The sequence below is a fragment of the Oryza glaberrima genome, chromosome 6 (genome assembly GCF_000147395.1).
Source record: "Oryza glaberrima chromosome 6, OglaRS2, whole genome shotgun sequence".
Taxonomy (NCBI): Eukaryota; Viridiplantae; Streptophyta; class Magnoliopsida; order Poales; family Poaceae; genus Oryza; species Oryza glaberrima.
In genome coordinates this window covers 11,483,736-11,508,135 of record NC_068331.1, presented here as the reverse complement: position 1 = coordinate 11,508,135, position 24,400 = coordinate 11,483,736, and the positions used below count along the sequence as shown (strand labels likewise).

General features: G+C 39.8%; 2 protein-coding genes across 2 annotated transcripts; one reads left to right on the top strand and one right to left on the bottom strand.

The window, feature by feature from the left end:
- Positions 1 to 10,516: 10,516 nt before the first annotated feature.
- On the bottom strand, positions 10,517 to 12,109 carry LOC127776905 (glycine-rich cell wall structural protein-like). The gene is made up of 2 exons (XM_052303470.1): positions 12,010 to 12,109; positions 10,517 to 10,848 (listed from the first exon to the last, which is right to left on the bottom strand). The coding sequence occupies exons 1-2, from the start codon at positions 12,107 to 12,109 to the stop codon at positions 10,517 to 10,519; spliced, it is 432 nt and encodes a 143-aa protein (XP_052159430.1).
- A 9,347-nt stretch (positions 12,110 to 21,456) lies between these two features.
- On the top strand, positions 21,457 to 22,473 carry LOC127777494 (uncharacterized). Its single transcript, XM_052304096.1, has 2 exons — positions 21,457 to 21,595; positions 21,899 to 22,473. Exons 1-2 carry the CDS (start codon positions 21,493 to 21,495, stop codon positions 22,249 to 22,251), a joined length of 456 nt encoding a protein of 151 aa, XP_052160056.1. The 5' UTR covers positions 21,457 to 21,492; the 3' UTR covers positions 22,252 to 22,473.
- Positions 22,474 to 24,400: the final 1,927 nt, after the last annotated feature.

Here is a 24,400-nt window from a genome sequence, read left to right as displayed (position 1 = left end):
CTCTGACGATCAGTTGAGCTAGCTAGACTGTGATAAGAAGAATGCTCTGCCATTGTGCTCTAATTTATAGGCGCTTCAATGCATGTGTACACCGTATTGCATATTGATATTACTCTTGTTCCTTTCAAAGGGTTAATGGATAGAAGCTAATTTCTACCTCCAATAATAATTCGTAATACAGTTGTTCGTTAGGATTAAGATCGAATTGGCCTCTTTGGTGGATATCACATCATCAACTGATAGTTCCTGTGGACAATTATATTTAGTACTTGAGGCAAATCATCAGGAAGAGAAAAAAAAACAAGAAGAGAAGATGAGTGTGAGGGCATTGACCATAACTCGATTTATATTTTGATTGTGATGGGAGGCAATTAAACTGTTTTGTAATTAAAGTCAATTATCAAAGTAAACATCACCAATTTACTTCCCCCACTAGATTTTTTTACGGTACCCTGAAATAGATGTGAGCCATCCATTCCATTGGATCCAATGGACTAGATCAGTCTATACTACATCTGATTGTAGTGATAGTAGTGTGCGGTAGAAATTGGGGAGGGGTAGAGTAGAAAATGAACTATATGGCAGCAGTGTAGATTCGTATACTTTGTTGACCTAAACTTGTTAATTAATTACTCTGCCCGTCCACGTATCAAAGAGAAGAGCAGCAATCAAGAACGGCGAGGTTGCCGGAAGGCACCAGCAGTTGCTATCAAAGCCATAGCTCCTGGTTTACTGCAGCGGCGAGCGAATAAGGCAGTGGGACTGCATAAATGCCGCACGGTTGGGCGTGATGTGTGTTCATCAATAAGGGGATTAGGAGGTTTGCGAAAACTCCATTACAGACCTATCAAAGCAATCTCATGCATCTCATATGACAATATTTAGAGCAAGTTTAATAGTATAGCCAACTACTAGCTCCAAATTATCTATATACAAGTAATAGCTAATTCATACAATAGTTGCTTACTATGCTATTAATACCTGGTCCTACCTGTCATACATAAAGTATGTCTTAGTTCGTGCTGCCCGCTGCTATTCTCTCTCTTCCTTTATCTTTTTAAAACATGTTTATAGCTGGCTTATAGCCTGCTATTGTACCTGCTCTTATTAGTGTGATTTTAACGATGTACTCTATGGAGATTGGGAATTAGTTGCTTGTCCATTTAGAATCGTCAAAACACACACGACGAAGGTTTTTCGGCGTTAGGTTATGGAGGGCGGCGCTGCCATGAACAGGGAGAGCGATGGCGGCGGCGTATCGATGGGATGGGGACGGCAATTGGGCCTTGCGGCCCATGACTAAAAACATACGAAATTACTGAAATACCCTTCTACCAAAATTAAGAAAATATCTAAAGTGCCCATGAAAATCAACGCTAACACATAATCTTACTACACTACCACTCACAGGTCACAGCGGCAGGGGACTCTGTAAAACGTCCCACATATATATATCTATAACTAATATAAATATTCGTATTTTTCCGGTCGTCACATCTAATTTTCGTCCGTTTTTCGTCCATACACAATCCGATTCGGTTAGCAATAGCCATAGAAAAATTTGCAAAAAAAAAAAAAAAATCAGCAGCCGGCGCCGACGCCGCCTCCACGCCGTCCAGGCCGCCGCCCCTCCCGCTCCGCCGGGACCGCCGCCGCTGCACCTCCCCTCCCCCCGATCTAGTGGAGGGGAGGGCGTCACCGGCCCTCCCGCCGCTACCGCCGCCGTCGCCGCTCGTGGGGAGGAGGGCGCCGCCGCCGCTCGGGGAAGGGCAGCGCCGCCGCCACCGCCACTCGCTGTGGGGGAAGGCGGCGCCGCCGCCACACCCCGCCATCGCCGCGCCGTGCCGGCGAGAAGGGAGGGACGGTGCCGGTGGCAGGGGAGTTGGCCGGCTGGGGGGAGGGGACGTTGGGGGCGGGGGAGGAAGAGGCGGCCGGCTCGGCTCGCCTCGGCTTGGGGGGGAGGGGGAGGTGGAGGGTTAGGGTTAGGGTTTCATCAATTTTAATCTGATCTGAGCCGTCCATCAAAACGAACGGCTGAGATTGATCGAGGGTTTGGGCCGCACGTGGGCCGGCGGTCTACTAAGTGAGAGGAGGAGTATGGGGTATAAAGTATACTTTGTTCTCTTGCGGGCTGAAGAAGAAAATGGGCTGAAAAAGGTCCATAGAGAAAAAAGGATTTTTGTTTAGATTTTCATTTCAATAAATGCTGAAATGATATTTGTATTATCAAAATTAGCTATTATGCTATGTAAATTCCAAAAAAATTTCAATGAGTGTAATTAATATAGAAAATTTAATAAAAGTTAAATCCAACCATAACATTTTATTTCTTACACTTACTTTACTTATAAATTAATTTAATTATATACCTACCTACTTAAAAAATACCTAAATATTTTAGAAATTTTGTATTTCATTTAATTAGAATTTATTATGTTTTAATTCAATTTTATCTGTTTTTTCTTTTCGTTGCAACGCAATACCACTTTTGCTATAATTTAAAAGAGTGTAATTAATATTGCAGAAAATTTTATATTTCATTAAATTACAATTCATTTTTTTCATATAAATAGTTCAAATCAAATTTCAGTCACCATATCATTACCCGGTGAAACGCACGGGCATTTTGCTAGATCAAAGTACATTGAGTATAAAAATTTCACTGGTATTTTATTAGACTTACCTAAAAAAAATAAATATTTTTCTTCATGATACAAATTTTCATCCGTCATCTTTTTTAGCAGATTAGTTGTCTAAAATAAATAACAAACAATTTCTTTTGAGCAGATTAATTGTCTAAACCAAATAACACTTTTTGTCACTGTACACACTTTGTAATCACCCGGTGCAACGCACGGGCACTTTTGCTAGTATGTGTGTGTGTGTGTGTGTGTGTATATATATATATATATATATATATATATATATATATATATATATATATATATCAATGACTAGTAGCTAGCTAGTATATGATCAGTGAGCATATATTTTTCACTAAACTAACTGGCCTAGTGCTACGTACATTGTCAAAGCCATGACTTCCAACTGCATCATCAAACTAAGATGAAAATCGATTAAACTAGACAGGTAAGCACAGCGTAACGCCGCGCGGTAGCTGTCGTGCACCGTTTTGCTTTTTATACTGTGGCTCAATATCTGTTAAATATTACACATGGTCGCATACGCGGCAACTTGAGCAGGTTTATGTGCGCTACGACTACAATTTCATATTTTTGTGTTGGAGAAGGCACTTAGACTGAATGCTAGAATGTGTGTGTATCCAGTGCTATTTTTAGAAGAACCCCTGCGTCTATATACGAAACCTTCTTACGCAATACATAAAGAAAATTAAACCAATAATATTATTGCCCAAGGAACGTCACACACAAGTGTAAATAATACCGAGCAGATATATATCAAAGTTGACATCTGCACTTAGCATTTGAACACGGGGACAAAAAATAGTAATATCCTGATATTCAAGAAAAGAGTAATTCATCCAACATCCAAAACTAAGTATATTAATAGACAAAACATAAATGACAGAGAAACATCTGTAGGCCATTTCTTGTGCAGTAGCTCCATACATCAAGACAGAAAGGATTAACATGTGTAAATCAAATAGCAAAATTCGCTTAACTCGCAAAGTTCACTACTAAATGCCAAATATATATCCTAAACATTTGTATAAAATGACATACAACAATTGAGCAAAAAGTATCAGTGTGAAGTTAAGGTTTAGTGCTCAACTATGACGCTAGCACACTATTTTGTCCTTCTGCAGAGAAAACAATCCCAAACCATTGAGATAATTAGATACAATTAGGAAATTTGAAAATACTAAAGACTAACTCCAAAATCCAAATCCAATAACCCCACGGCAATAACACAAGGAAAAGCACCATTTTCGCGGCAATTACCCCGCAGCTCCTAGGGCCCCAACTGCTCGTTCGAGTAATACCGTTGGAGACCTCAACACCAGCGCCATCTTTTCCTGCCACTCACGCTTCACGTCCCTGCTCCTCCTCGCATGTGACCCGACTCACGCACCTACTACTTGTTCTGGCCTTATTTAGTTTCAAACTTTTTCTTCAAACTTTTAACTTTTCCATCACATCAAAGCTTTTCTACACACATAAACTTCCAACTTTTCTATCACATCGTTCCAATTTCAACCAAACTTTTAATTTTGACGTGAACTAAACACACCCTCTATTCTTCTATTGATTTCCGAGCCTTACAGAATGTGCTTCATTTAAATCCTCAAATGTGGTCGTAGGAACCTCGTTGGTTCTATGGCAGCATAGCACACATCCGCTCATGCTCGGCGAAGCTGCCTGCAATATGGCTGTGTTCGGTTACTGGGGTTAGGAACCCTCTCCCACACGAAAAACAGAGCGGTCCATTAGCACATGATTAATTAAGTATTAAGTAATTTTTTTCAAAAATAGATTAATTTGAATTTTTAAGCAACTTTCATATAGAAATTTTTTGAAAAAAATACACCGTTTAGCGGTTCGAAAAGCGTGCGCGCGGAAAACGAGGAAGTGGGCTGAAACAAACACAGCGGCGTGGCCACGCGGCTGTGGCGCGAAGCGACTACCATGCGTCTATGCCCGACACCGAATGTCTCGATGATGTTCTGCACATCAACCTTAACGATATCGACGCTGCAGGGGGCAAGGTAGGCGTGACGCTCACCGTAGAAGGCAGGCATGGGCAGTATGGTGTGGGTGGACGAACCCCATATCGAGTACGTACGTAGAAGGAAACCATGATGATGTCCGGGCGACTGGTTCCTCGATCGTCACCCCTGTGACTGCACCCGGTACGCCAGCATCGCCTCATACCGCACCTACGGTCCGTCCCCTTCACTGTCCGGGTCGCACACTCACATTACCCCAGTATCCCGCCATCGCATTTCTCACGTACACCAGACACCAACCAAACAAGAAATATGCATTGCAGCGGAAAAAGGTATGACAACACACAGGAAACAACTCAAGTAGCACTGAAGAAATAAAGAAAGAATATATATTGATGTGAAGAATGTATGGGAAAACAACGAGATGGTCGGACTTAAATAGCAAAAGAAAGAGCCAATAAAGTGAGAGAAAAAATACCACATACTTAAGGAGCAAGGAGGAGCATAAACATTGGAAAGAAGAGAACACATGACAACACACATGAGCAGCATGAGAGCACGCAGCACGCGCATGTCGGCACGAGGCAAGCAGAAGCAGCTAGCTAGATGTGTGCAACGTTGTAGCTTGCCATGCATGGACTGTAAGAAGATAAGGAGAGAGAAACAATCCTTAGCTCACAAGCTAAAACAAACGACAAGAACATACTACTGCGTGTACTGTAAGAAATAACGAATCAGGAAGGGGCACGTTAGATATAACCGGCTGTTACCGGCTAAGTAAAACACAACGTAAAATAAAATGGAAAAAATCACCGACACGTACGTGGGCACCATGTGAAGAAAGTTGGCCACAAGTAACATACACCGGATACGTCACCCCAATAGGAAATCAACCGGTCACCAAATCAGTAGAAAATTGTAAAAAAAAATCAGCAGGACACGCGGCAAGCAATGGAAGAGACCAAAAAAATTTCAAAAAACCAGGAAAATCGGAACCTGATCGGTGACTACTAGGTAAGTATTCTCTGCATGAATGTGACGCAAATCAAGTTTCAACGCGGCATGCAGCGTGCTGCGCTTGACTGAGTACGTGTACTCGATTACTTCCCGTCGATGCAAGTATGCTCTGAAATAAAAAGCCGATGTATACATGATACCTCCTAGAAATTAAATGGTCGGCAAAAATGGAATAGATGCAGTACTACTGATAGTAGACTAGCTAGTACGTACTTAGTCACACGTCAATTTGTCAAAGTGTTATATTGTCAATAGCTAGGCATCCGATAGTATAGATCGATTGCTCCTTCACCAACAATACTGTTTTGATCGCTTTAATTAATTTGTGTACCTAACAGTGAAGGCCGAAGATATAAAATATTTCTATAATTTATAATAAAAAATATTTTAAACCATGCGGTGCAAAATCTCATGTTAGAGTTCAGTGCGGAATTCTATTTTACACATTTTTTTAAAGGTTTAAAAATTAATCTTGTAGTATGAGTCCTTACACTGATGTAGAAATCATTTTTACTGCTAGTTTATAACCTCTTGTAGTCCCGGTTTTCCAACTGTGACTACGAATCCGGGACTAAAGATCGATCTTTAGTCCCGCGGCAATCCCTGTTAGTTTCATTTTCTTTTTTTCATTGTTTTTATTGCTACTTACTACTTAATCCCTAACTAATTGTCTCCAAAATCGAGTGGGATGCATATCCCCAAATCAAACCCCAAATCAAAGTAACATACCAAATACTACAAATCAAATACATCACAGATTATACATCTCAGATCCATGCAATGAATCACAGATTCTCAAAAAAGAAATTATGCATCTCAATCCGTTCAAATGAATCACAAATTCTTCATCTCAATCTATACAATGAATCACAAATTCTTCAAAAAAAAAAAAAACAAAGGACAAATATCCCTGCATGAGAGGACGCGGCATTGCTGGCCGCCGCCGCTGCCGTCCTCCCATCCGCTTGTCGCCGCGCCATCCCCTCTGACCCCGATCGCCGCGCTCCCATCCGCCGTTGCCCTCCCATCCGCTGGCCGCCGCCGCCGCCGTCATCCCCTCCGCTCCACCGCCGCCGCCGGATCTGGCGGAGGGGAGAGCGAGGCCGCCGTGCACTCCTCCCCAGCCCGGCGGTCGCCGACCCCGACCGGCCGCCACCTGCCGCCTGCCGCCGACCCAGAGAGACTCAGAGGAGAGGACTTGGCTGGGAGGGGGAGGAGAGGGGAAGGGGGAGGAAGGGGAGAGGAGATTGATTTGATCGAGATGAGAGAGGAGATGAGAGAGTAAGGGATAAGGGCTGTACTAATTAAAGAGAGAGGAAGGCCAGAGAGAGAGGACTTGGCGCGCACGTGGCTCGTGAGGATTTTTGTTCCGGTTGGGATAAACATCCGGGACTAAAGATATATTTTTAGTCCTGGTTGTTTATACCAACCAGGACTAAAGTTAATTGGAGCCTGACTCAACCTGGTAACTTGTTTTAACCAGAACTAAAAATGATCTTTAGTCCCGATTGATCAAAATTTTTTTAGTCCTGGTTCCTATTCAAACCGATACTATTGTGGTTTTTGGACGACCGACGAAATATGGTTTCTCCAGTAGTGTTACATCACTACATATTTAGCAAATGAAAACGGCTGGTGTCACACTCAAAATGGAAGAGTTGAGACTTGAGACCCCATTGTATCTAGCTAGAGAAGTAGAGTCTCCCTAACTAAAAGCCCTCTAATAATTGTTCTCTAACTAATCTGTTGATAACCACCCAAACCTCCGACCACACCTCTAGCTTCTCGTTTTAATTTGTCTTTTTTTATCTCATCTCAGATTGCCTTCAATCCTTATATTCCTATAGCCAATTGAGTCAGTTGGGCAGTCGCCAGAAAAGAAAAAAGGAAAGAAAAAGATAATTAAGTGCATTGACCTTCGTTGATCACTGATTTAATTATTTTGTGGTTGAGATCATCGACAAATTGTTATGTAAAGTCAATTACCAAATTAAGTAAACACCAGCAATGCTAGCTACTACGACTACGTACTCAATGATTATCTGTGTGTATATATATCTTTCACTGCAACTGTCTAATATCCGTGGACTTGTAGTACCGTAGCACACGTACAGTCAAACGAAGATATAGTTCGACAATTTGAGTCAAATATCTCTCAATTCCATACAGGTTAAGCACATAAAGTTTCTAGTAGCTGTTCGTGACATATTGCCCTCTTGCGTGTCGTTGGATAATTAAGTCCGTCGGATTGTGAATGTTGCATTCTATACGTGCTTGACAAGGGCTGGATCGATTTCCATTGTCAAAACAAAATCATGCTGCGCTTGACTAAGTACACACGTATTGAAATTAATGGACGGCAGAATATAGGCCAGTGAAATGGCACATATTAAAGAGGAGAAAAATATTAGTTAATAAAACATTTATGGTGATTTCTACTGATTGTATTCTACTTCTAGTACTATCACCTTCAGAAGTAGTCTAAGACTACGCATGTTTCTCTTCTTTCCCTCCTTTTACCAGCTTTCACCAGCTGTTTTCTATGTGCATGCTTACCAAACTATTGAACCGTGTTTTTTTAAAGAAAATCTATAAGAGTTACTTATATATTTTTATATTTTTTAAGCTCAAAAACTATTCATCGTTTTCCATGCAGGACAAATCAGTTACGAACATGAGGGATCAAACACAACCTATGCCATATTTATTTATAAGTTATAGTATAGGTAAAAAGGTATTTTAATATTAGTTGTTGTGGTGATAGTATACATAGATATGATTTATTGCATGAGTAAAGATAAAAATACCTAAATTGATTCTACTACCAATAGGACCAGCATAAAAATGCCAAAATGTTATTAATAACCTACTCGAGGGGAGAGTACAATCCAAGGGTATCTAACGAGTACATTGTTCTATGAGGCCTCTGTTCTCTTCTACTTTCATAGTTAACCACATCCACCCAAATTCACCTATTTATCTATTCGAGCACCATGCTTCTCACAATATGGCAGTGCTCTTATTAGTTTTTTTTTTTTGCGAATGACTGCCAGGCATTTGCCGAGCAGCCTAAATTTTATAAACCAAAAAAGTTATTTACAAATAAAGAAGCAACACAAGAAGATTACAGAAGCTGTAACCAATCAAACACTATTTATTTATTTTAAAGGATCTTTCATTCTACACAAATGCAGAAGAATCTCTTTCTTGAATTGGATTCTTCAGGCTTCAAAAGTCGGTTGTATATTCTAAAATATAAGCATATTTCTCTTCTTCCAAATATGCCAACAAGTAATAAAGAGAATTTCCAAGAAACCCTTATGCCTAAAATGAACTCTAGCCAGTACAATCATTTCGGTGAAGTTGAGATTAGCATTCCAATCAATGCCCAAATGGTGCCAACAACACTGACTGAATGGACAGTACTCTTATTAGCTTGCTTTGTACTTGACCTCAGATTGCATTCGATCCATTATAATGCATCATCCAAACTGGTAGCACATATGTTCATGAGAAGAATATTGTGATAGATTGATTTGTAGTAGTCTTCGTCATTTCCATTCCTTCGTTATCTGTACGTGTTGTACTCTATTTATATACCAGCCTTGAGACGAGACTCGAGACATCGAACCACATGCACTAGTACAACTCTTCCCCTTCAAAGGTATTAGAGCAAGCGATCTAGCGGTTCTCACGCTTTTGCCACCGCTACCACCAGGATGAGCAATATCACTGGGGTGGGCCTTTTTTTTTCATTTTTGTTGTTAGCTTTTATTTGTCATATCCATCATTGACTCATTTTAGAGTGCCAAGAAGGAATATCAAGCAAGGTGATGATCATCACCTAAACTTCCCACAATGAAATGTACACAAGGAAAAAAATTCAGTTGTACATAGCTTACTTCCAAAAACTTTGGCCCATGCAATCCTTTCCAACTCTCACTTCTCAGAAAAAAACATTAAATATGGAACTCAAGCAAACAAACACAGGAGTGAGAGAACCCTCTTTGGAAGACTTAGCATGTCTTTGGTTTGGGACGAGGTAGGATGGGTTAGGACCATCCCTAATTTTTGGGATATGATGAGTCTATTTTCTATTTGGTTAAAGGGATGAAGTGAGCCTATTTTTTGTTTGATTTGAGGGAAATAAGAAGATGGAATGATCCAATCACATGTTTCAATGGACGCATGGAGGTGGGATAACTGGATATAGATACATCCTCACATAGAGCTAGTGACATTACCTACAGAATAACCCAAAGTTGAGCACATAGTTTGGCCCCTTCTCATATTGCTAGCTAACCGTCGGCTTGGCAGCGCACGCCCGGTCGCCGCTGCCTCTTGTGGGCATAGATCTGGTGGAGAGACGGGGAAAATGGTGAGACGAGGATGGATGAATCGGTGCAATGTGATGTGATGGTTGTGTCCCCCGGGGCGCGTGCTCCTCACGTGACCTACATGAGAGAGGTGGGTCGACACGGCTTCCAGTTTTTTTGGATGAGCCGAACCCAAATATGATGGGGATATTCCCTTTTCGAGTCAACCCATCCCATCTAGCCCCACAACCAAATGCCTATAAAAATGGGTTCAACTGAACCCAACCCTCGAAATCCCTCCAACCAAACACATGCTTAAGGAAGAATCATTATTTTTCCTTCGACAACACGTAATTATTTTCAGACATCCCATGATACAATACTAAAATCTAGAATACATGAATATCAAAAAGGGTAGGTCTTCAAACTTCCCACTATTATACTAGCATTGAAGCAATTACATTATTCAAGCAAATCTGTCATACTTGACTTATTTAACACCAAAACATGTATATTATGTATGATTCAACTACTTTTAGTGCCAACCACCACCACCACCATATCTTCCGCCATAACCTCCTCCACCACTGTATCCACCTCCATATCCACCTCCATACCCGCCACCATACCCTCCACCGTAACCTCCATACCCGCCGCCATACCCACATCCATATCCACCGCCATAACCACCACCGTACCTTGGATAGCCATACCCTCCACCATACCCACTGCCATACCCAGGACGACCATATCCTCCACCGTACCCACCACCATATCCAAATCCTCCACTACGGTAGTATCCACCTTCCCACTTCTGATCATCAACCCCTAGCTTTCCAGTAGGCTTCACGTTCTTCCCCTCAGATTTTGTATACATTAAAAACTACCTTTCAGTAATCAAGCTTAACTTAGATACAATTCGCATCCAAACATAGCAAACCGCATAAACACATGGATTAGCATTCAAAATGATGAGGACACAATTATCTCGGATATAACCAAGACTACCTTATGTATTAATCTACCAAAGGTGCATATGTCCTACATTAGATTTACTTGTTATATATTTGAACAAACGTTACTACGCAATGAGTTTTGTGTGTTTTCATTTGCAGAGGTACTTGCTTGGGCGAAAGGAAAAGAGACTGAGCGTAAGGAATGCATGGATGATTGAAGAAGTTGATTAGGGACCAAACCAAGACCTTCTCCAAGTCCACTTCCATCTCACCACGTCACTTTTGGTCCATAGAAGATAAGAGATAAAGTTCTACATGTTTTGGATTCGGATTCGGGCCTCCTGACAGCATCAACTTCAAACGAACCTAGCCGCTGATCTAGAAGGAATTTTGGGGCCCATGAGTACTTGTTGGAAAGCTTATACAGTCTAATTTCAGATGGTTTTGGTCCCACATCAAAATTCCTACCGAGCTACCGGGAATCTGCAAAACAAGCCACGTATCTCATCCAGTCCGAATCTGATTTGTGTTTTAGGTCTTGTTATTTTGTCGTGGGCTTAGCCCAAGGGGGTGTGCGCCGTAGGGCAACCCTAGGACGTCCCTAATCATTTTTATTCATTTGCCGTCATCGTTTAGAGTCAGGTTTTGCTTAGATTATTCTGTCAAGAACAGTTTCGCTGCTAGATCGATTTGTGGAACTCCAAATTCGAGTGCTTAATCATTCATATGCAATTGTTTTGCAATCTATCTTGTTCTTGCTTGTGTTCTTCGATTCGCATGCAGGGATTAGCCTTCTCAGCGAGGTCAACCGGGTTTCGGCGTGGTGCTGCGATTGCGGGGCTTAGTAATGTGTTCGTTCAGAAGCTGGATCGAGTTGTGTCGTGACTCTGCCTAAATCGATTGTTTATCAATATCTATCGAAATATCGGGACCTAACATTCCCTCATCAGAAAATGTAATTCTTAGTTGTGTTTTGCTTATCACAGTAAAATAGATAATGGCTTAATGCTTAGTGCAAGCAATTGGAGGGGGGCAGGGAGATATCAGAGAGATAGAGATCTGTGCTGCAGACCATTGGCTTCAGTGAGCTCTCTTGCATGAGCTACATCTAGGGAGAACATGAGCAGGGCAGCCAGGAAGACACCAAGGAGAAAAAACTTCTTGAAAGCCATTTCTGATGATCAGTTAGATAGCTAGCTTGTGATGTGGCGATCATACTAGTATGCTCTATTTATAGGCTCGGCAGTCAGCAATGTATGCATGCGTTATATTGCTATATACATGTTTCTATCAGAGGGATTAATGGAGCGGACAAAAGTTTCTACTATATTCAATATCTATATACTCCCTCCGTCTCAAAAAAAGGCAAACTATGGGTTTCCGTGTCCAACTTTGACTGTCCGTCTTATATGAAATTTTTTTATAATTTATATTTTCATTGTTGCTAGATGATAAAACATGATTAATATTTTATACGTGACTTGTTTTTTTAATTTTTTTATAATTTTTTCAAATAAGACGGACGATCAAACGTTGGACACGGAAACCAGGGTTTGTCTTTTTTTTTGGGACGGAGGGAGTATTGCACTAATACAGTAGGTCGTTAGGACGAAGATTGAGCTGCACTTTGGTATCTGTCATCATCATCTTAAACAATTCATATAGCCAGTTGAGTACTTCCTCTGTCTAAAAAAAATCAACCTCGTACTACGACGTGATATATCCTAGTACAACGAATCTGGACAAAGAATATGTATTTTTTTTGGACGGAGAGGGTAGTGAGTAGTGACTGTACTGACCTTTATTATCTGTGGATGTACTCTTATTGAGGGGAGCGTATCCTATGCACACAGGCCCTCACGTGTACACACCGTGTACACCAACTAAAAATTATCACAAAAAATTCTAGGAAAATTCATACATATACTTTCAATAGTATTACATCTACGTGCAAAGTCGCATCTTCAAATTCATTCTACATAGAGAATAACAAAAAAGATAAAATTCTGACAAAATTGCAACCTTAAAACTGTCAGATTTTTTGTTTTTTTTGTTACGGCTAAAATATAATGAATTTGACGTTAAGATTTTAACCCTAGGTGTAATACAATTTAAAGTATGTGTATGATTTTTTCTAGATTTTTTGGTGACATTTTTTAGTTGGTGTGCACGTGTGTACACGTGAGGGACTGTGTGCATAGGATATGTTGCCCTTATTGAGAGCCAGAATAGATTGTTCTGCATGCATTCAATGTGCTACTAATTAACAGCCACTAGCACGCACGGGACAGGCCATCTCAATCGAGCGGACAGCCTTAGTGTCGAGAAGGGCTCCCGTCACTAAGCAAACACTACTACTGCATAAACAGCAATCTGTAATGTTCGTAACGGTTCGAAGTAACGATATATGATCTCTAACAGTTAAACAAACGGTTATATTCTTTTAAATTGGTTAGGGAACTATTCTTTTAAAAATAGGTACCTGTTGTTATATGCTATAGTTCGTAGTAGGGATGAAAACAGAGTGGATACGGACGGATAATGCTCATACCATATTCGTTTTCATATTTTTTACCGGATATAAAAATGAATACGGATAGCTCGAATACGAAAACAAATACGGATTATCTCGAATACGAATAAGAATCGAATATGATCGGACACGAATACGGAAACAAATTTTTCTCGGAACACCAAAACCAACTCAACTTCTAATAGAAACAAATATCAACATATATAATTAGCTCATTTTATATAAAATGAGGTATAATTTATAAATATTTTTTAAAATTTAAATAATATTAATAGTATGGACTAGTGTTAAGAGATAAACTACTATTAAAATCTATAAAGGTATATTGAAGGTTATAGAGTTAAAAAGAAATGGGGTATGTCTCATGGATCCTGCGGATATCCGAATAGCACTGTTCACTGGATATCCGAATTATTATCCGTATCCGACGGAAACCCTGATACCATATTCGTATTCGTATCCAGGAGAAAATATCCGTATTCGTATCCGTATCCGAACTATCCGAGAATTATCTGATCCGAAAGGTATCCGTATCTGTTTTTGTCCGGAGCGAACGGAAACTATCCGCTCCGTTTTCATCCCTAGTTCGTAGGAGAAATTCCTCAATTGCAAATGTTATATCTTTTGTTCCACTGAATGTTTATTTTAGGTGAGCTTTAGTAACACATAATTTAAATAATTAGCATAATTTACGTGCTTCAATTGTATATATTCATTTGATAGAGAAGAATGATATATTTAGATGGAATTTTCATTAAAATGGTCAATTCTCGGTTCGGTCTATGTACTTCGCTTTAAATAATAATTGCTACATTGAGAGAAAAAAGATTATATGAAAACTTAAGATACCTCTTAAGATCAAGATTTTTATGTGGTACGTACCTAAATGGTTGTTTTAATAAAGGACAATTTATGTAGGAGAAATTGGCATGGTAGTTTGAAATGTTGTTCTTGCATAAAATCTTTGGAGACCTCTACACTTTACTACTGGTTTATATACTCCTCATAGTATATCTCATATTTTTTAAATTGGCTAGTGGGGGTTGATAAAAAAATACTAGCAAACTTATTCTTGTTGGAGCATGCGCTATATGTTGGGCTATATAGTTGTGTATTAATGATATGGTTTTTGACAAAATCACCATCTATGTTCTATATACAGGTTCTTTTCAGAGCAACATACTGATTCCGGTATTGGGCTCAACTATTAAATTATGATGAAGAAATCAAGTTAGTGGAAGCTGTATGTCGTAAACTTGAGTCAATGGTTATACAACTGTTTGCCAACTTTGGATGGAGATTCGTAAATAGAATTCAATAATTTTGTGATCTTGTTATGTTGTGGAAGTTTCTAGTAGTTTGTGTGTGCTTTTGTTTCTCTAGGCATGTGTTTTGTTGAATTGCTGTAATAATTGCTTGTAACTTTGAGTAAAGGCCGGGATTATATTCTATTATTAGAAAAACAAACGGTTATGACAATTTATTAGTACAAACCGTTGCAGATTAGCGTACATCATAGGAGTACTACAAAAAAATTGCTCTACTGCACATGAGCCATCACAAGCCGTGCATTTTATTTCACACGTTCGGCTGGTGAAATCAAGGTCAGTTTGCTGTGCGGTACTACCCCCGTCTAACTCAAAATAAGTTTATTTTTTACATATTGCATACATATCAATACAAATAAAAAACTAGAATACCCCTAATTTATCATCTCGATGCGATTTATTACTTTGTATACTCCGAATTCAATTAATACATTTTTACTTTTACAAACTTCGACGTAATAATCACTCTAAAAGTAAACTTATTTTGGGATAAATAAAATGAGCTAAAAATAAACTTAGAGGACAGAGGAAGTATCATGCATCATGCTAGTATACTACTCCTGAGATCGAGAAATTTCAAAAATACATAGTTACATGTTGTATTAGACATTGAAAATATTTTTAAATACATCGTTGATCCTCTAATTTCATTCATTATAAAACTCTTTAATTTTGTAATGGGATTCTACAAAATCACTTTTCAAGATATATAAAGATCTGTGTATATGATTCTTTTCTCCAATTTCAAATATTTAAGAAGACACACATACTGAGCGAGATAAGGTTTAAATTTTTGACGGATGCTTATCAAGTCTCTGTTAGTGCAAGAGAAACTTAGCAGTACAATTCTTTACCTCTTGCATCCTTGACACATATACACCGGCCGGCTTATTCATCAGTTCCTAATTGCTGGATGCATTTGTACTTGACTAAGCACGTGTAGGCAAACTCAAATTTCCATTGGCACATTGTAATAAAGACAGCAGTACACTACTACTCACTCCGTTTCAAAATATTTGACACCGTTGGCTTTTTATCACATGTTTGACCGTTCGTCTTATTAAAAAAATTTTATGAAATATGTAAAACTATATATGTACATGAAAGTATATTTAACAATGAATCAAATGATATGAAAAGAATAAATAATTACTTAAATTTTTTGAATAAGACAAATAGTCAAACACATACTTAAAAAAGTCAACAGCGTCAAATATTTTGAAACGGAAAACATTTTGAAACGGAGGGAGTACATGCTAATAAATATATGGAATGCATGTGGGTTTCACTTAGTAAAAACGGAATATATATGGGAACCCCAGGCCTTACACAAGCTGCTGCACCATGGCCAAATGAGTAAGGACAAATGGGTCATTGCATACTCCAAATTTCCACTGTATCACTACGAGCTAGTTTGATCCAACCTGTGCAATGAGATGGCCGAAACTTTGGGTCTCAGATTATTTATTGGTCCACCCCGGAATCTATGCAGTAATTTAAATGAAAATCTATTTCTCCATCTATCAATAACTATTAGAATTTCCATGCTTTGTTACTGATAAAGTATGTCAGTGATATGGGCCCAGGTTATACGAAGTATGGGGGAGTTACCATCCCGTCCAGCCACACGGCCCTACAGCCTGGCCCACCCCCACACCTCGGACGACGCGGAGGCAGCCGGGGGGCCTCGGGGTGCCACGTCACCTCCCTCGGGCCCTCGTGCTGCCTCGCCCCGAGGCCCTCGTCCAGCTGCCACGTGGCGAGGGGAAAGAGTGGAGCGGAGACTCAGGCTGAACTGCCATCAATGCGCGGCGCCCCAACCGTCCCTCACCGCATTTAATGCGGTGAGGGCGGACGTGCGGTGTTGCCCGATTGACCCATGTCAATCAGGCGTGACCAGACTGTGACCAGCCTGTCGCCGGTCACGTCCGATCGGACGGACGGTAGTGCCCCCACGTTCCACCCTATACTCGGCGGAGTGGGGGCAGGTATGCCCCGTCCCATTGAACGTCATCATCTAGAGCCCCCTCCACGTGAGAAGGACCGCCACAAGTCTTCATTCATTTAAGAAGAAATGACAAGGGTGTCCCCCGTGTCAGGCGGGGGGCGGCGCTGGGCCCTACTCGAGGACGGACAACTGCTTAGCTTCCAGGCGAAGGCACGGATCGTGGTCCGGTCTAAGTAGAATGGGTCCCCCTCCCGTGAAGGGGTAGGTAGAGGCGGTGCATGTGGTAACCCCTTGAACTATAAAAAGAGGACCTTGCCCGCCTAGGAAAGGGACGACTCTCAGTTAGCCTAAACCCTAGGAGAGGAAGAGCGAGAGTGCTCTCCAGGGGTTTAGGAACCTTTGTACACTCAGCCAAAAATCCTACGCATAGGAGTAGGGTATTACGCTCCATAGCGGCCCGAACCTGTATAATCTTGGCACCCGTGCGCAATCTCGCGGAACTCCAGGCGGATACACGATCTCGATCAGCGAGCCCTTTCCTCCGGCCGAACTCATAAAAGGGGATCTCTCGATCACCCGCTAGAGAGGATCACTCCTTGACAAAGTAAATTATAATATTATAATAATGTATGAAAACTGAACAAAAATATATCCTCCATATTTCATAAAATATGTTACTTTTCTTTCTTTCTATAGGGAATATTTATGATAATGTGATTTTGTATGTGGCTATTACAAGGGTGATCTGCAGGCGGGTGATAGATTCACTGTTACCACGACTGCTTCTTTTCAAATGTGTATTACAATGGAGCATGTGGGGTGACAGATTCACTACCACCGCAAATACGTTGCGTTCTTTTAAAGGTGTATTACAGTGACAATAAGTGAGTGATACATTCAGTGTCACACCATCATCACTTCTTTTAAATGGGTATTATATTTTCCTAAAAAAAGAGTATTGAAATTATTGTAGATGAGATCACATATTCACCACCCCAGATATTACCTCATTTTAAATGTGTAGACATTTGGACATTTTCTAGGAGCTTCTATGCTAATTAATAATCAGAATGATGTAGTCCACTAGTGAGATGTACGTATTTGCATTGTCAAACCAAGACTTAATTAATTCGATAATTTTTCAGTCCTCGGTAATACGTATTCAATTCATGAAGGGGACGGAAATCAAGCTTCAACTGCATGCAGGGTGCTGCGCTTGACTGAGTACGTATACTCGATGACTGATGTATATGTGCTATCTCCTTGAAATTAATGGTCGGCAAAAATGGAATAGATGCACTGATACACAGTAGACTAGCTAGCTAGTACGTACGTACTTACTCACACGTCAATTAGAGAAGTATTATATCGTCAATGGCAGGCGTCTGATCGATCGGTCGAGTGCTCCTTCGCCAACAAATGAAAATATAAGTACATATAAATTTATTTTATTTTATATTCAATTTGGTACGTCATCCGTATTTGAATCGATTTTCGGTTTAATTGAATATTTTTTTGTCCGTCTATTTTTTTCGCCGGTTTATTGTATGTCCGATTAGGCTTTTTTTTTATCCATCCGATTTTTTCATCACCGTATTTTTCCACTTGGTCTGATCCAATCACCCTTTTTCACCGCTATCAGGGCCCGGGCCAAACCCTAGCGCCGCTGCGATATAGATTTGCCTGCTGTACGTTTCCTCCTATTATTGACCGCAAAAATAGAGACCCTACTCCTAACTCATTATTTTCCCCATGATTTCTCCTTTCAATTCGGTTTTAATTTGTTGAATTTAATCTCTGTTAAAACGATGATCGACCAGCGAGCTTCGCCTTTTTATCCTGATTTTTGCGAATTCTCTCTGATTTTGGGGAAAACGGAAATAGGTGATCGAGTGGTCAAAAGCCCTCAACCAATTTTAGGAGATCGAAAAAGATTCAGCCAAATTTGATGATGAGGATCGGCACTGGCATCATGCATGCATGGGATGTCTTCCGGAGGTTGAACATCCAACTAGGCAGTGTGAGTTGGGCCTACGACTCCACTTGAGCTTGTGACTTGGGTCCGTTTGTGTGTTGGGCCGAAGAGATACATGCCGAGCATAGGGAGGTATTGAACTGGGCTAGGGTAGAAAAGGAAAGGAAGGAATAACGTTTCGGTCCAAAACTAAGAAATGATAGTCATTAACCTTTTTAATTATAATGTATAGTGATCCCAATATTTCAATTTATTGTTCGGCTTCCGGCTTCTAATAGTTGTTGTATCACCGAAAAAGAGTCTTTACCCGTTGCAACACACGGGCATTTTTTCTAGTTATTATAAAATTGAAGATGTTTTTGCCAGTACTTTGGTACGTCATCCGTGTATAAGTCGGTTTTTAAGTTCGTTCGTTTTTGGAAATACAAGAAGAGTCATATAAGAAATCTATTTAAAAAAACTTGCATGCTAACTTGAGACGATCAGACTCCTAATTGCAGCTCATGATTTTCTAGAAAAATATATATCCAAGCGAATTCTCACAGTGAAACTATTATAAAAATTGAAGATGTTTTTGCCGGTACTTTGGTACATAATCCGTGTATGAGTTGGTTTTTAAATTTGTTCGCTTTTGGAAATACATATATGTATTTGAGTCGGGTTTTAAGTTCATTTGCTTTTAGAAATACAGGAGCAGTTGTATAAGAAATCTCTTTAGAAAAACTTACATGCTAACTTGAGATGATCGGACTCTTAATTGTAGCTCATGATTTTCTAGAAAAAATATATATCCAGGCGAATTCTCAAAGTGAATTTTATCTTAACTAAACCATATAACTATAATAAAATTAAAATAGCCTTCACCCATTGCAACACGTAATTTTTCTAGTTTACATAAATTTTAACAAGGTTTAAAAATTAATCTTATAATACGAATCCTATTGTCAGTCCTATTTAGTTGGTGTCCTACTAAAACGGGTAGTTGAGACCCAACAATTAATATCGATAGTGTATAACTCTAAAAGCCCTCTAATAGTTATTCTCTGACTACTCCGATAAGCACCCACATCCAACATCACATATCCATCCGATCACACCTCAATCTTCTCTTTTTGAATATATGTTTTTGTCCTTTTGATCTCAATTTGCCTTCAATCCTATAGCCAATTGAGTGAGCTGGGCATTCGTCAGAAAGGTTAAAGGGAAAAAAAACAAAAATAATCATGAGTAAGGGCATATTGACTTCATCACTGGATTTAATTTGTGATCAAGATCACAGACAAATCGTTATGTGAAGTCAATTATAAAAGTAAACACCATCAATGTTAGGCATCAGTGGCATATACTACTTCTTACTCCTAGCAAGCTACTGCTCAATGATTATCACTGCATATCTTCTTCACTGGAATTGTCTCCTATCCTTTTCGTGGACTTGTACCGTAGAACACATACATTGTCAAATGAAGATGATGACTTAGTTCCATTTTTTGAGTCAAATATATCTAACGGTTCAATTCCATGCAGGGTAGGCAAACTAGAGTTTCTAGCACGTTCGTGTCAATATTGCCCAACTGCCTGCGCCATTAGATAATCTAAGTCATTAATTAAGACCTTAAAAAAGCTCATACAGGTGGCTAACTGTATGCCTGTATTGGCAATTTTACAGACTGAGGAAGAAACAAGAAGAAGACTGCTGGAGGGGGGGGGGGGGGGGGGGGGGACAACTGCTAAGTGCTAATACGGGTGGCAAATGAGATCTACAATGCTAAGTATGGATGGATCTTCAAGGCAGGAAGACTGATGGGATGAATGCTGCAGCTCCCTCTCGAATTGCTTCTGAAAACCTGCTCCTCTTTTGCTGTGGACAATCAAAGCCTTTGTCTCACTATGGTAGTCTGAAGCCTGTTGGTTATCCTCCTGGGAGTGTTGCAACTATGTTTTTTTAGTGTGTTAAAACTCTACCTACTTAATTAGTGGATGGCTCTGTGTTCGCTACAACAAGTTCCCATCCGGATCAGTGATCACGGAAAACGGAGCGATCCATTAGTGCATGATTAATTAAGTATTTGCTATTTTTTTCAAAAATAGATTAATTTGATTTTTTAAGTAACTTTTCGCTACACCATTTAGCAGTTTGAAAGGCGTGCGCGCGAAAAACAAGAGAGATGGGTTGGGAAAATGTTCATCCGAACCCTCTTCCCACCCTTGGTGGGAATGTGGGATGTTACCTGGTGAGTGGAGGGAAGAATGATATGTTTTTTTTTCTTTCTTCTGTTCCTGAATACTCTGTAGTTTCTGTATTTCTGCTAATGGAAATGGGGGAGCTCATATGCTCTCCTAGTTAAAAAAAAAAGACCATAAATTGATTCTACTACCTATAAATACCCTACAGATTGTTGTGTTTCTTAAGTAGCAGCGTTTGATTTGTTAGTAGCTCGTTGAGTGCATACAAAGAAGATATGTTCCGTGATCTTAATAAATAATAAATCCACAGATAATAAAGGTCAGCACCCTCAGTACTCAACTGGCTATAGGAATTGATTAAGATGATGATGAAAGATAATACAGCTCGATCTTAGTTCTAACGTCCAACTGTATTAGTGCAATAGATATTGAATATAGTAGAAATTTTGGTCCATTCCATTAATCCGTTGATAGCAACAGGATTATATTGCATGCATCCATTGCTGAGCCTATAAATAGAGCACAATGTGGAGTACGATCATCTCATCACAGGCAAGCTAGCTGGCTCAAACTGGTCATCGTCAGAAATGGCTCTCAAGAATTTTCTTGTCCTTGGTGTCTTCCTGGCTGCCCTACTCATGTTCTCCCTGGATGATGTAGCTCATGCAAGAGAGCTCACTGAAGCCAATGGTTTGCAACACAGATCTCTATCTCTCTCTCCATGCCCTCCCTCCAATGAATTGCATTAAAGTTCTGAGCCATTAATTATTTGGCAGCTAATTAGAACCGCAAAGAATATATTTAAGTTTGGCGGTTGTTTTTTTACCGCCAAAGAAATTAGTTGGCCGCCAAAAGAATTACGGATTTTTTAGTGCAATCGAATTATATTTTCAAGACCAATTCATGTGTTGATGCTGTTTGCTATGTTTGGATGTGAATTGTATATATCTAGATTAAGCTTGATTACTAAAAGATAGTTTTTCTTGTATGCAGAATCTGAGGAAAAGAACGTAAAACCTATGGGAGGGCCAGGGGTTGAGGATCAAAAGTGGGGAGGTGGATACTACCCTGGTGGAGGATATGGATATGGTGGTGGGTACGGTGGAGGATATGGTCGTCCTGGGTACGGTGGTGGGTACGGTGGAGGATATGGTCATCCTGGGTATGGTGGTGGCTACGGTGGTGGATATGGACGTGGGTATGGTGGCGGGTATGGGGGTTCGGGTGGAGGATATGGCGGTGGATATGGTGGTGGATACGGAGGTGGATACGGAGGTGGATACGGCGGTGGATACGGTGGTGGTGGGGGTTACGGTGGAGGATATGGTGGTGGTGGTTGGCACTAAGAAGCAGTTGAATGGTACATAATATTCATGTTTGTGTGTGCTAAATAAGTCATGTATGACAGATTTGCTTGAACATGTAATTGCTTCAATGGTGGTGTAGTAGTGAGAGCTTTGAAGACCCACCTTTATTTGGTATTTATGTTTCATGCATGTATTTTAGAATCTAGTATTGTAATATGGCATGTTTGAAAGTAATTAAATCTCGTCCTTCTTTCATGAACAGTTCTTTCTCTCGTTGATGTAAAAGGAACATTTCTTTCTTAATACTTCCAAAGAGAAATCTATCGATCCTATCCTTGTTTTCAAGGGTTTCATTTTTTGTCGATGTTGACTGAAAGGTGAGATTTAGAAAGGAATAAACATGGGGCTGAAGTGTTTGGAAGTAAGCTTTGTACAACTGAATTTTTTTTTACCTTTTGAACATTTCATTGTGGGAAGTTAAAGAATAATATTCAAAATATATATATAGGGCGGCCGGCGTGGACATATGTGATGATCGGCTCCATTTGCTTGATAGTGCTTATGTTCCCCTGAAATATAGTACTACCTCCATTTTTTAATTATAATGTATAACGCCGTTGACTTTTTATCTAACGTTCGACTATTCATCTTATTAAAAAAATTATGTAATTATCATTTATTTTATTGTGACTTGATTCATCATCAAATGTTCTTTAAGCATAACATAAATATTTTCATATTTGCATAAAAATTTTGAATAAAACGAATGGTCAAACGTTGATTAAAAAGTCAACGACGTCATACATTAAAATACGGAGGGAGTATAATAGATAGAGATTAGGAAGGAATGGAAATGAGGAAGATAAAAATACAATTCAATCTATCCTAATATTCCTCTTACTATCCTATACTACAATAATGGTCTAACAATATGGATGATGCGTTAACTATATATCATATACTAAAACGGTCTAACAATTTGGATGATGCGTTATAAATTAAGGATCAAGTGCAATCTGAGTTCAACTGCAAAACAAACTAATAAGGGCACTATCATACAGTGAGAAGCGAGAGGGTGCTCAAATAGATAAGAGAGGTGAAGTTCTCGGGGTGTGATTAATTACCAAAGCAGAAGATAATAAAGACCTCATAGAACAATATACTCGTTAGATACTCTTGGGTTTCAACTCTGTCCTAGTAGGTCATTATTAACCTTTTGACATTTTTATAAGTCCAGTTAAACCAATGGACTAATCTATTTAGCACACACAAACATGTTAGGAAACGATAGTCGAACAAACGATAAAAAACAATAGATCAATCACAGAAGACACGAGATTTAACGTGGAAAACCCTCCCAAAACAGGAGAGAAAAAACCACGGGCGCCAGCCAGCAAAATATCTTCACTATATCTGAGGTGAGGTTACATCGCCGCACGGCGGCTTACAAGAGGTATATATATGGTGAGCCTACCGGCGACGGGCCTCCGCTCCACTACGGCAGAAGCTGGCCTTTATTAAGTGCAAATGAATTTGGATCACAACTCAACAAACTCCACCTTGAGACAAATTCCTTCTTGTAGCATGAAACAATCCTTCACCCTGAACACAACAAAGACAAAAACACTTTCGGCGCCAAATAGCCTCTTGGGCTAAACCACTATACCAACTAAGCTCAAACTTAGCAACAGGAACAGGCTTTGTCATCATATCAGCAGGATTATCATGAGTACTTATCTTGCATACCTTCAGCTTACCTTGCGTGACTACATCGCGAACATAATGGTACTTGATATCAATGTGCTTTGTCCTCTCATGAAACATCTGATCTTTAGTGAGGCATATAGCACTTTGATTTTCACAAAACAAGTTAATGCAAGAATCAACTCCACAAAGCTCAGCAAACAATCCTTTCAACCAAACTGATTCTTTACATGCTTCAGCAATAGCCATGTATTCTGCTTCAGTGGTAGACTGGGCAACAACAGGCTGCAATGTTGCCTTCCAACTCACAGCACAACTGCCAATGGTAAACACATAACCTGTGAGTGACCTTCTCTTATCCAAATCTGCAGCAAAATCAGAATCCACATATCCAATAAGCCCCTTATCAGTCGTGCCAAACTTCAAGCAAGCATCAGCTGTGCCTTTGAGGTACCTGAAAATCCACTGAACAGCTTTCCAGTGT